The following is a 14,616-nucleotide window of genomic DNA, read 5'->3' as shown; positions in this document are numbered from 1 at the left end:
CAATTATGGTCTCCTGAACCTCACAGGAATTTACTTAGGAATGAAATCAAAGTAAATTTCCTTCCTAAGTAAATTCCCAATGTTCCTTGATTTCTGCTAGTTGTGATCATGTAATCATTCCAGACAATATCTTGCAAAATTTGACTAAATATTTTACAAAATAATCTAAAATAAATCTATCGATTTTTAAAATATAATCATAAATATTTTAGTTCTTAAAATAAGTTACAAAAACAAGATTTCGTTTGAAAATTTTTATTATAAAAATGCACGTATGACAGAAAGTGTTTATTTTAATTTACAGGCATGTTTATTTTAATCCAGTATTAATATTTTCTTTATTTGCTTCGGACAAAGCACATAATAACTCAAATAGAAGATTTGCGGCTGTCAATGCTGTGTTTCCTGAAGGATCATATGGTGGAGAAACCTGATAAAATTATAAAAAAATTCACTTTAAATAATATTTAATATACAAATATAAACATCCAAACCCAATAGTTACGTATTAAAGTCAATCAATTTCTCTGGATTATATCGTGCTAACACCTGTTTCTAATGCTAAATTACTTAGCATTTAATTAATATTTAATTTACGTTCTAAAAATTTTATAATTTGTTCATTTCTTAAATGAATTTAATATAAAGATATTTCTTATTTGTTTAAAAATTATTCGGTTTTACTGTTATTTCTTTTAAATAATGCTCGAATATTGTTATTTTTGAGAGATTAAAGCTTTAAAACATGGAAAAATATATGAAAAATTTGTTTCACCATTAAATAGAAAAATTAGAAACTTAAGTTTTTGGCTTATTTAATTTGAACTTTGTTTTTAAAGTGCAGTCTAGTGATTCCCTCTTAATGGAAGGACCCGTGTTACAAGCTTTTTAGCCTTTGACACAGGTGTAACAGTTTTTACATTATATATTATATTTCATATTTACATTATCCTTTTATTCGTGTTTCGTATTTTAAGTTATACAGTTTACGTATTTCATTCGTAAAGGTTCATATGTAAATCAATTACAACCTATCCACTTAACAGGAAAATGAGATCTTTCCAGCACTGCCGGGTGAATGCAGGTAGTGCATCTACTCGTGTGGTTGTTCCAGTGCTATAATAACCGAAGGGAATCAATTTAAGTAGATTTGAGATAACATAAAAATAATGTCTGACCGTAAAGGATAAAGACAACGTCGCAGAAATTGATACAAAAAATAAGCTTTATTTTGTTAGAGAACATGTTCAAAACGTCCTCTTTCAGCGACAATGCAAAGATGAAGACGGGCGAGCTTTGGCGATATGGATGGCACGTAGCATTGCTGGTGTCACCAATCTGTCGTAAGCATCTTTCCAGTTCGCCAATTTCACGAGGTGCTGCTGAGTATATATCATACACTGATGCTTTTGAGTGACCCCACAGAAAAAACCCAGGGGAGTCAAGTTTGAGGAACGTGGTGCCTTGTCGTCCCATTCAACGGTTGCCAAACCGCTCTGCGAGCCACTGACTCACGTCTGTCGGGAATGAGCTATAGTTGCGTTAATGGCGAGTCATCGAGCCATTCTTCCATCATCGTGTTTAGGATGTATAGATTTCTGTCATTGATCAGATGCTGTCAATAAATACTAAAACAAAAAGTGCTCACACCAAATTCCATACAAGAAGTTTAGGGTAAAACGAACTTGGTGTCCGTATATTGTATGTTGCGTGAATCGTATAGCACACTCTGCTCAGTGATACACATTATGACGGTTATAACTGCATTCGAGGAAAACAGTGTCTCGTCAGCCCATAAACTGCAAGTTACTGAAGGAGATGTGGTTTGTCATACTGAACATTTAACATCGTGTTGCACCACTCAAATCTCTGTGCGGTATTCCCCGCATGTTGCGCTGGTTGCATGTCATCGCGACGTGATATCCAGTATATTTGTATTCACTGCAGTCCACAACCTAACCTAACTCAACCAATGCTAGAAAGATTTCTTTTGCCCTTGGATAGATGTTTAAGTGAACACTCTGTATATTTGTAACATGAAATATTACAACTATTCGAAAGACAAAATTATTATTTTTTTATTTTTAGAAGAAACAATTTTCATAATTATCGACGAATTTATGTGTAATTGTATCATTTCTACCTTTTTTCCTTGGTCCTATTCAAACTGAATTTGGATCACACAGATAATCCAGATATTATATATAGGTAACTTAATTCAAATCGTTTTATTTTGGACTGCTCACATTATTGAATGCTAATATAAAATTATCTGTCAATTAAGACACTTTAAAATTAATCTCGTTTTAAAGTCTATGTGGAACAAGTATTTTCTACACATAACATAACTTTTTTTATGAATTCTGTAGAAAAATTATTAAAACTTTTATTAAATATAAGTTTCAGATTTACCTCAACTAAATCACCACCGACGATATTTAACCCATAACTTCCTCGAATAATTTCTAACATTTGTGAAGGAGTTAATCCCGCTATTTCAGGAGTACCTAGGTTTAAATAACTTGTATTAATTAACCGTTATCAAATCTATTACTTCTTATAACATAAAACATATTTTTTAATATAACATTAGAATTTATTCCTTAATATAAAAGATTATATTAAGAATATTTTAACATATACTGTATAGTTTATAACTTATTCGTTTATTTTGTTTTAAATTTTGGCTGTACAGTACAGTAGCGTTATTTGGAAGTATGATTATAGCCCCCCATTGCAATAAACCCCTTTAAAAACCGACAAATAAATAATAAAGGAAACTCACAATAAAAAAAACAAGTAAAAACATTAAAATTCATTAGATTAAATTTGACAAAGGGAAACAAGTTTTTACAATGTTTTTAAAGACACGAAATTCTAGGAACAGTCGAATTTCTACAAAATTTAAAATATTTGGAGAACGGAAAATGAAAGATCGCCAGAGAAACAACAAGAGAAGTTAAACAACTTTTTTTACGCGAATTAAAAAAAAAAAAACATAAAAAGATATAAAATTAGGATTCAAAACGTCATTAAAATATTTGTAGAGCTTGGATTGAAATAGCGCATACGGTCGATCATGAGAAGGAAACTAAGGCGCACACACACGTTACAATTGTCATTACGAGGTAAATAACCTACTTTATTGATTGACAGATAAATTTTACTAAGAGCGTCTTGAATCTTTTGTAAATTACTTAGGAAGTCATCATCCATATTGAAAGACTATAATCAATTATAATTGTATATTAATAAAAAATAATGAACTTAAAACTTTGTTGTAAGATACTGTTTTGAAATTACTCCATAGTAACTCTCTTAACATACAAATTTTTAAATATATATTGATATGTAAAATTAAAATTAAAATAATCTACGCGTGAATCAAATTTAAATGTCATTATATTCATTATCATAATAATTTTAACAAATCATCCTAAAGAGCAGTTTGAATTTAAGTATTTTAAAAATTTAATTAATGCATTGGTTTGCAGATAAAGATTTACCGTGTAACAAAAAAATACTGCAAAATATTGTAAAGAAATTTCGAACTTACTGCCTAGAAAACACTCACTTTCCCAATTAACAAAAAAGAATAAAAGAACTTAAATTTATATTTCATTTTAATCCAAAATATTATTACAGATATCAAATGAATTCTATTCAATAATTAATAATCTCTATTAAGTTATTTTATATACATTATATTTTAGTTTATTCAAATCAGATCAATAATATAATCAATAAAATGATTAAGAACTTTAAAACAATAAGACAGTAATTTGAAGAAAACTAATACAAGATTCAGAAAAATCAAGTTATTAACTTAAATTCATATATTTAATATGTAAATATGTTTAAGGTCATCACTTAAGTATATAACTCGATAACCTGATTGAATTTATTTTAAATACATTTTATGATATTATAACGAACATTTAAATTATTAATAGAAATAAAGTTATAGTTTATAAAATATATATATATATATATATATTATATATATATTTCTTGAAAAACCTATTACTTATTTTATTACAGCCTTGAAACTTAGTACAGTATTAGCTTCAGCTTTACAGTATATCTATTTTTGTAGTAATTTAATACTTAGTTTGTGTTATTTCTTTGAGCTTTTGCTTAACAGTGACAAATACGTCTACGTTTAGTCTACGTTTTGAGTCTGTGATTATAATATTATATCACCTGAAATAATTTATTTTCTTTGACTGAACTTTCTAATTTTTCCCCCTTGTTTTTTCACATTTGTCATTGAAAATTGATTGTTTTCTTGAATAAGATCTTGGTACAAATGAACCAATATTAAATTAAACGTATAACTATTTACAATTTTTTGTAAATTCTTCATCTAGTCTTAAATGTTTTTATATTAACGAACGAGCGCAGATGAATTTTCTCTCTTAATCATTTAAGCTCCATCTAAAATTAGGCTAAAATATACGGGAGAAACGGAGTGATTCTTAGATATTTAAATAAAATAAATGCTCTCCGCCTCAAATTAGTAGTGTTTTGTCCCTCTACACCATACTTTTCCTGTTAGCAACAGAGTTGTGCCGCAACTGCTTTCGGGGGAATATTTTTGAATTGAAATAACACGACTTCTGATTTTTATCGGAAGTTCGTATATTGTTAATCGGGGTCTCCTGCCACTAATATTTTCATATCTTGTCTCGGCTTTCATCTTTCTAACTCCGTTGTTGAGATTAAGAAAAGACGGACAGAGAGACGACAGTGAGCATTTATATGTCTACAATTTTTTCAAACTGTAGTCCAATAAATAAATACGATAAGAATAGTTGGTTAATTTTTAACTTTAGTGAAAAGCGTTATTTGAATACGACGATAAAATTTAAAATTTGAAAATAAAAATATAATAGGCCTACTGATCATTTTCTGCTATCTCATTTCAGTGCCCTCTGTGCATTCACCTGGAACCTAAGCACCCGCTGCACCTGCCTAGTTACGGCATTGTGTGCGAGAGTACATTTTAAAAATTCAAGGGTTGCGGGCAGAAGAAAAAGTTAAAACTAACTCTCTGTTCTGATGATATAGACTTTGGATCAACATTAATTTTATTTCGATCAAAAAATAGTAGCATGAAAGTTTATGAATGTTAAAAACTTGGAATTAAGTTAAAAATTTTAGAAGAAAATTTAATGAGGCTGTTATAACTTTCTGGTTTTTAAAAATTTACCTGTTCCGGGAGCGTAAGCCGGATCCAATGCATCAATGTCGAGACTTATATAAACAGGTCCTTTACCAATTTGATCTCTAACCTCTCTCATAAGAGGAACAAGAGATTTTTGCCAACATTCTTCAATTTGAACAACTCTAAATTTCTGAAACAATAACTATTATTAATTAGAAGTATAATAAATAATAAATTATTCATTTTTTACTTGTTTTCTTGGCCATTCGAAGTCATCAACAGCATAAGTAGTTCCTCTTAGACCAATCTGTACTACTCTTTTACAGTCTAATAATTCTTCTTCTACTGCTCGTCTAAATGTCGTTCCATGAGCTATTTTACAATTTAACATGGTATCATTTATATCAGCATGAGCGTCAACATGAATTAATCCTACAGGACCATAACGTTCCTTTTATTTAAATATTAAATTAGAATATTGTTATTAATAAATCATTAATAATAATTTTTAAAATTTACCTTAATTGCTTGTAATATAGGATACGTTATAGTATGATCGCCTCCAATAGTTAATGGTCTGCAACCAGTGGATACTACTTTTAACATTGCCTTCTTGATATCTTTCACGGCCTGTTTCAGATCATATATTGTAACTGATATATCACCAATATCAGCAATTTGGAGGTTTTGAAATGGTATCACACCTATGATAGATTAAGAATTTTAATATAAATTTATATGCAATAAATATAACTAGAAACTTTTATTATAATGAAGCATACATATAATAAAAATGTCTTTAATTTTGAATAAATTTCAATATACATAATTATAACTGTTGCTACCTGTTGCTGCATTACATATCCGAAGCAGAGCCGATTCTGCTCTAACTGCTCGAGGTCCAAATCTACAACCTGATCGATACGATACTCCCGAATCTAATGGAATTCCAACAAAACATACATCTAATCCTAAAATTTAAAAAAATGAATATATATATAAATATATACAACTTTACGTCAAAGGAAATTCTTATAGTATTCAAATACTTAAAAAGATCTTTATTCTTTCAAACGAATTCGAGTGGTGAGAAACGATTCTTTGAAGTTATATTAACTTGTTCTTTTGGTTAAAAAATAAATTAAAAAAGCGCAAATTTGTCATTTTTTTAGTGAGAAACGAGAATTTTAAAAAGTTTTTATAAACATATCTATTTTTTAGAATATTTTAATCTTAATGTTGCAAGTTTTTAATGATACATTAAAAACTTGTAACATTATATATGTTATAAAGCAACATCAATATTTAACAGGAGCAAAATCTTTATTCTCCTGTTAAATATGGATCCTGTTAAATATAAATCCTGTTTACGCTCGGTTTATGCTCTCTACTCATCAGTTATTTAAACATGACTGATTCAGAATTCAAAAATAATTTTTAAAATATCGTTTAAGGTATTTGAAATTTACTTTACTGAAATTTTTATTATTAATTATTTCAAAATATATATTATTTTCTATTATACAATTTGAATAAAACTATAATCGAAGTATTGTTTTTTATACTCTTAAATCGTTAAGAAAAAATCGCTTACTGGAGAAATATTATTAATAAATATTCTACAAATATAGTACGTAAAATATAGACACTGATAAATATAAATGAAGTAAATTTTATATTTCAGATCAAGCAGATAACAAAATAGCAATCATTTAATCGGAGTGGAGTTTAAAAAATATCATTTATGTAATACTATAAATAAGTATAGATGTAAGTGTAAATCCAATAATATAAATAGCATTATAAAAAATATCTATTCATCATTTTACATCAAAATATTCTTTGATGAAAAATAATTTTCTAATTGTAATGACTTTTCTAAATTCTTTTTTCCATTTATCATTGAAAGTTGATTACTTTCTTGAATAAGATCTTAGTAAAAATGTACCAATATTTAAATATATAACTACAATATTTGGAAATACTTTTTTTTGTATTTTAAGAGTAGTGAATTATAATTACCTTCTGTCGAAGTCTGTAAAGGTAATCTCATAAAAGTAGATATGCCTCCAGCACGTGTCAACTCATTACCCGAAATTGGGTAGTTACGAACAGAGGATAAACAACGACAAATAAGATCTGAGTCGGGCTTAGTTTTTAAAAAATTGAACAGAATTCTTTCGATTGCCATATTTCTCTTAAAACGGTCTTTATACTGTAAACAATAATCCGATAAAAGCAGTGTACATGTATTTGATATTGGCTACTGTAAACGTATACAAAGTGAATGATTGCGCTTGCGTGCTAAATTAGAGAATATAATCCTATAGCAATTAATACTGTTTGAACTAAAACACTACACTCATGACACCTTATAAATTTGCAGCCGTGTTTATTCGGTACAAACGAACGTTTTCGAGTCGTGTTTAATCGGATCCTTCTTCAGGAAATATCCGAAGAAGGTCGTTAAACACGACCGAAAACGTTCGTTTGTACCGAATAAACACGGCTGCAAATTTATAAGGTGTCATGAGTGTAGTGTTTTAATAAGATATGCAGTCTACGATGAGTTACTGTTTGAACTTATCTTACAAAATATATTTGAATTTCTGTTAATTTAAATTAATTGAAGTACTTACTATAATATCATTAATTTAAAGTAATTAATTACTATAAATTAACTACATTAAATTAATGAATTTAAATGACTTAATCAACAATCCAGTTTTATTTGTAATCTACTAAATTTTTAAAACAATCATTATTTAAGTAAAAAAATGTGAATTCACACACACTAACATTTTTTTAGACGATGTCATTTAAAATTTCTTTTTATACAGATCAATATTGTTGATACAAAATCAGTTATGTATAATCTCATCTCCGGGCTCCTGGCCTTATGATAATTTTTCCGGGTTGCATAGATTTTTAAGCATCAGTAAATAAAACGAGCAATTATTTATTGCGACATCGTCATAATGCCGGGCTTTAATTTTTAATCACATTCTAAATTTATTCAATTTAAAATATATATTCTGATCTCAAATTTGTAGTGTCGTGCCTCTGTACATCATACTTTTCCTGATAACAACAGAATCGTGAGGTCATCTATATAACTCCATTCAGGGGAGAATTTTCGAATTGGAATTCACCTGACTTCCGGTATATACCGGAAGTTACTGTATAGTTAATCGGGGCTTCCTGTCACTAAAATTTCCATATCTTGTCTTGACTTTCATCTATCTAACACCGTTCTTGAGATTAAGAACAGGCAGACAAGCGGACGACGATGGGAATTTGGGAATTTATAGGTCTATTTAGGTCTACATTTTTTTTTTTTTTTTTTCAAATTGCAGCCCGATAATCAAATTTTCGAAAGTATTTTATTCCATTTCACAGTTGTTTCTTTTTTTCCTGCATGTACTGTACAGTACGTATACAATACTCTTAAAATTTTGATGGTGTCATCTGTTATCATATTTTATTAGAAAACTTTTTATATTTTTAACTATTATAAAATGGCAAAAACCTTAATTTTGAGAGTAAGGACTAGGGTTTATACAAAAACCGACTTTTTAAAACACCGGTTTTTCGAATCTCAACTTTTCTATGAAATCGGTTAAAACCGGTTTTCGAATTTTTACCCCAAATAAGTTGTAAATAAGAGATGTTTACAACTTATTTAAAAATTTTTTAATTTATTTAATATTTATAACATTTCAAAAATATAACAAAATATAATCGACCAACGTCTACACAAAACAAAACAAACAAAAAAAAATGCTAGGATATTACATTAAAATATAAAATTTACTCCATAGAAAACCATTAAAAAAACGAATAACAATGAATGCCTGCAAAATATTATTTTATTTCTTATTTTTCCTAAGAAAATATGATTTTAGAAAGCAAAGAACGTCTATAAATCTATTGCTCAACCGTGTCTTTATTTTACACAAAATTGCCAGAAACAGAAAAAATTCTCTCGCTGCTGAGCAGGGTTTAATCGTCTTTAAAGCATTAAATAATAAATCAAAATTTTTCGTTATTCTGTAATACTAAACTATTTGTTTAGTGTCCTAGGGCTGGACGAAGTCATTTTTTCAAATTTTTGAAGATATTTATGTAATCAATCTCGCGCGACCCGATTCTGGGGCTGTATTCGCGAAGGGTCGCTTTTATAAGTATGGTTCCTTTGACTTTTTTGCTCCTATGGATAGCTCTACAGCTCTGATAAGGTCCTAACCGTCTGATTCAGAACTTGAATTGAGCCGAATTTTAGGCGTAGGTGGATTTTTTGTTTTGTCGTTAGTTTTATGAAGCAGTATTTAACAATATTGAAAGCAGTATGAAGCAGTATTTAACAATATTCCCGTTTTATGCCTTTAGACGATTTTGTTTGAAAATGTTGATGTTTTTAATCAAATAATTAATTAAGTTTTATGTTTTAGGTATAGGCTCAAAAACCGGTTTTTTTACTTGGAAAACCCAGTTTTCAAATTATACAAATTTCTTCAAAACGCCGGTTTTGAGAAACCGGCGTTTTGAAGAAATTTTAAAAAATGGTTTTGTCGGGTTTAAAAACCTACTATGGTTTGTCGGGTTTTAAAAACCGACAAACCATAGTAGGGACGAATTTTATTTAAAAAAATAATAAAAATAAATGCTAATACAATTAAACACGTCATTAAGTCCGACCCTATTGGAGATACACACAACCCCTCGTTATCTCCCCACCCCTCGACCTTTAACCACCAAAATTTAGTAGCGTCAATCTCCCTAATAAACAAACCTACCTGCAAAATTTCAAAAGTTTTCGACAAAAAGCACAGGAGTTATTAAGCTTCAAAGAGGGTGAACAAAATCATACACACTAACATCCATATATGCAAAAATTACGCCCGAATTTTTTTTTGCATCTTTCGACGTTTCAATATATCATAAGTCCAAAAATGTAAAAATCTTGAGGACCATTTTTTGACCGATTGCCATACTTTTCCTCTGTTAGGCTATATATAACAGCCGGGAAAGTAAAAATTGTTGCTGAAACACGATAGAACTCTTCAACTTGTATTTATCTGTCGCAGGGATATGATAAAAGTGGGGATTTGGTCAAATCCCTAAGGGAGATGATCAATTTACTGAAGATGTTAAAATAAAGGTTCGATATTGACAATTAAATGAAGTGATTTGATCAAATCTCTAAACTGGTTTCGTGAGATGACAAAAAACGAATCAACAAAGTAAGAAGTACTTATATGAAAAGATAGAGATAACGCCAAGTTTATTTATTTTTATTGAAACACGTTGTAGATTTGTGGCACCTGGAGTTACAGAGGACGTTAATTTTTTACAGGCACATCTATTTGTTTTACACTGTACCATGGGTTTTTCACAAGAACATTTCTTAAACCCTTGACCTCCGAATAAAGATTATTTTCCAGCAATTTCTCGCAAACTTAGCTTTATCACAGTTGCACAAATCATTACATCACGATAATCGCGCGCATTTATATTTTTCCTTATCATGCCACACTCGCTCAAACACGTCCTGATAGTTTCACTGAACTGTTATTCACACACAAATTCGGTTTGAGTCTGATTTTGTCCTGTATTCAAAGCTATTATTTTGATAATCGTACAAATTACAAAGAAAATAAAATATAAATGAGCGCGATTTCGTGACGTAATGATTTGTGCAACTGCGTGCGCCAGAGGTCGCCGGCAACTAGCCTGTTGAAAGGATGAGGGGACGGGTAACTAGCGCAAGCAGTGCTATGCAAGTCCTGACTTTTTTATTTTATGTTTTCACTAAAATAGTACAGGGATTTGACCAAATCCCCACTTTTATCATATCCCTGCGACATATCCACCAGACAACTTTAATTAGTAAAGATTATTTGAGATTTATATAAAAATTAAAGTATTAAGTAGTCGAAAAGCTAATCTGCACTGGAGGCTAAACAGTTCGAATTTGTACATTCGAAACGTTCCGAACGATTCAAAATTTAAAGTAAAATTGAATGTATGACATATAAAGCACTAATTGTTGTTTATTAAAATAAATTTGGCTACTCTTTACCAATAGAAACGTGGCTCTGAAAAGAGCCGTTTGATTACTAGATTAACATTAATCTAGCAATTCCATTTCCGGTTCTCGGATATATTGGTGAAGATTACCGTTCTACTGACTCCCTATTTTCTTTCTGCCGCGACTACCCCTTCTTCGAGATCTTCCGCTTCGTCCCTTTCTCCTCTTAGATCGTCCTCTTTCTTTACTCCCTCTCATCCTTTTCGATTTTGATCGTCTTCTTCCGACCTTTCTTGCCTTCGATCGCTTCCTAGATGTTCCGTGTTTTCCAATTCTCTTCTTTCCTATACGTTTTCTTAGAATGTCGTTTCTTATTTTTCTGCTGGCGGCGTTAACGACGTCGTTTATATTCCGAAGCAGTTTTCGATCCGCGGGAGTCAGTCTCTTCACTCGAGAGGAATCTTCCTCTAACACGGAGGGAGTGAGATCGCGTTTTTTCTTTTCCGTTTCCCTACGATCGTTCATGATGATGTTGTTCTTCTTTCGAACGAAAGCAGAATAACGGAATTCGATGTTTCGAACGATGTTTAAGGAAACGATTCTGTTCTACGCCAATCGGATATTTAAATTCAAATTTAAACATGATTTTTGTTTTTCTTCTTCGAAACGAGAGTTGTAATTTCATTGGCGTTATTTAAAATGTTTATGGCAGCAATTTTAGAAAAAATATAATCTCTTAAGTTAGTTAAAAAATTTTACGAATAACTTTAATGTTTTCGCAGTTTATATGTTGAAAGCATGAAAAAAAAAAAAAAAAACATGGACAAGGTGTAATATTATTACATTTGATCGATAACAAATGCTTTTGTCCTACAGCCGTTATGTACTGTCACATTTTGTGAACTTTGTTGATTTCAAAAGTTAATTCTCCATTATAATGAAATTTTTTCTGATTTTTTTATTTTATAGGTTATTTAAATAAAAATCTTTCTGGATACAAAAGATTTACTCTGTTAAAATTTAATAATGATTTTAATCAATTTTCTGCGTTTTTGACTGCGTTTTAGTAGGATACGCCCTGAGAATGCACACTAAGAAGGGATTTTTGGAAATTATCCCCGCGGTGCAGAGGGACAGGGTTAAGTATTATTTTAAAGAACTCGGCTTTACTGTACTATTTTAGATGCGGTTTTTTAAGTTTTTGCAGAAAATCGAACATATTTTCAGGCCATGTAAAAATTCTTTAATTAATCTCGGAAGGGGCGACCTAATTCTTGCACCCGATGAAAACGGGTAAGATCGGCTATAATGTAATAATCTTAATCTTCGCTATCGTTACTTTTTCCCGAGCAACGCCGGGCTCATCTGCTAGTAAATAGATAACGAATATCAGTCAAATCGACAGCTAGCAGCCGTTTTGACATATGCCTTTCCTTAACTTGTCATTGTATTGTCTCCACTTCAACGTATATGAATTTAGTAAAAATAGAGCAAAAAATAATGAACGCAAAAGTAGGCAAATGCAAATATTTCCTAAGCAACTCTCTCTATCACACACAGAATGTAAAAGTAGTCCAATATTACTTAAACAACTCTCTATCTATCACACATAGCACACGTTCCGCACCGGATATATACCCAGTTCATGCAAATGCTAATTTTTAATTCGAATCCCTATTGTCACAACATAATCCTTTTCAATGATAATAAGTAACTATAATTGCTGTAAAAAACAATAATTCTCTTGCCTGATTTACTTTTTAAACACAAAAAACTGAACTAGTATAAATGCAAAAATATTATACTGATAGATATATATGATTCACTGATTTAAACACAGCACAGCCACTTGCTACTTCTCGAGACAAACTAACGTTAAAATCAAATATTGTCAATAATTTAAGCTCAAAGCAGAACTACACGTGCAATTGTCTTTTATGATAATTGCCGCTCAGCTTTTAGGAGCAGTCGCGTGGTATATTACAAACAAAAACAATAGCTTTGCGCTGTCACGTCAAAAGCCTTTTGGCGAGCACAGGCCAACAATGCATCTGCACCATATAAACCGAAATCAAAGGGTACCGAAAGCACTTAGGCAGAGGCGTGCGATAAATCATAAATCGTATACATCAATATCGGAATAACATAGACCAATATAATATAGAAAAGCGTTGCGTAAAAATTTTTAATTATTGAATGGTTCAAATATTTTGATTTCGCTGCTTATGCCGTCCCCTTGCGTTGCCGCTTCTCTGCATCATAGCACGGCACGGCCCTGAACATCTCATAAAACTAAAACTATAACATAGAAACTATTAGCGAATACATAGGTTAAATAATATTACTTTTTAGGATGGGTACACAACAGTATAGAGTACGTCCCTTAAAAAAAGTACGTTGTAAAGCATTATTGTTTTCTATTAGTAATCACATACGTTCAACGTGCGTACTTTTTAAGAGACGTATAATACATTATCTTATTGATGTAATCAAGTTACATCGGACGTCGAAACTGGTCAACCAACGTCATTGCATAAATAAGTGCAAGTGCCACACGAGCGCCAAGTGTAACGTCCATTTTGTACAAAATGTCGAATGATACTGAAATGTTAATATGTGAACTCGATAAGAGATCATTGTGGGATATTGCACACTAACATTACAAAATGAAAAGAAAAAAAACTCAGCGTAGATTGATATATGTTCAGGATAATAATTCATCGAAGGAATTTTTAGACATTCTGAAATAAGGGAAAAAAAACTTTTAAGAATATTCTGTAAGACGCTTAAATAATAAAGCTGGTAAGATTTGCTCGATTTTCCCGGCACTCAAAGGGGATTAAAGAAACCATTAGGGAGTCCGATAGTTTTCAATTATACTATAATATAAAATTTAAGTAATAAAAACATAAAAGGAGTAATTTTGTTAAATTATGATAAAAATCTCCATTTAAAAAATATTTAAGTTTAAGATACTGTATACTACGATACTAGCTCAAAGTTAAAATAATTATATGATGCCATCTGTTGTGAGATGTTATTAAAAAGATAACTTTACATTATTAGAATGGAGAAAAAAACTTAATTTTGCTGATAGGGACGTTTTTAAAAACATTGTAAATGCTAATAAAGAATAAACTTTTCATTAAGTATCTCCCTGCCTCGAGTTCCTTACTCCAAAATCAAATAGCATCAATGCCCCTTAGATACAAGTTACCATGCAAAATTTCGTTTCTTCTTGTCCCCCAGCCTTATAGTGAGATATCAAATTTGTTGAGAGTTCATTAAGTTTTAATAGCTTTATTAATTTGTCAAATTTTAAATGAAATTTAAGGAATACTGAATTTCCTATTTTTTAAAATTAATTTTATTATCTAATTTTAAAACAACCACCATTTTTTCAACTATTGTGTATGTA

At 30.3% G+C, this 14,616-nt stretch overlaps 1 protein-coding gene across 2 annotated transcripts; it reads right to left on the bottom strand.

Annotated features, from left to right (window-relative positions):
- Positions 1–239: 239 nt before the first annotated feature.
- LOC136989144 (guanidinobutyrase-like) lies at positions 240–7,439 on the bottom strand. Of its 2 annotated transcripts, none has more exons than XM_067287240.1 (7): positions 7,190–7,439; positions 6,013–6,138; positions 5,687–5,871; positions 5,418–5,618; positions 5,213–5,369; positions 2,413–2,507; positions 240–430 (listed from the first exon to the last, which is right to left on the bottom strand). In XM_067287240.1, the coding sequence occupies exons 1-7, from the start codon at positions 7,356–7,358 to the stop codon at positions 311–313; spliced, it is 1,053 nt and encodes a 350-aa protein (XP_067143341.1). In that variant the 5' UTR covers positions 7,359–7,439; the 3' UTR covers positions 240–310. The 2 variants fall into 2 exon arrangements, with proteins under 2 accessions (XP_067143341.1, XP_067143342.1); XM_067287241.1 differs by having other exon boundaries at positions 5,213–5,357.
- Between the last annotated feature and the right edge of the window lie 7,177 nt (positions 7,440–14,616).

This window comes from Centruroides vittatus, unplaced genomic scaffold, assembly GCF_030686945.1.
Source record: "Centruroides vittatus isolate TY-2023 unplaced genomic scaffold, ASM3068694v2 scaffold_435, whole genome shotgun sequence".
In the NCBI taxonomy this organism is placed as follows: Eukaryota; Metazoa; Arthropoda; class Arachnida; order Scorpiones; family Buthidae; genus Centruroides; species Centruroides vittatus.
This window is presented reverse-complemented; position numbering and strand designations above follow the sequence as displayed.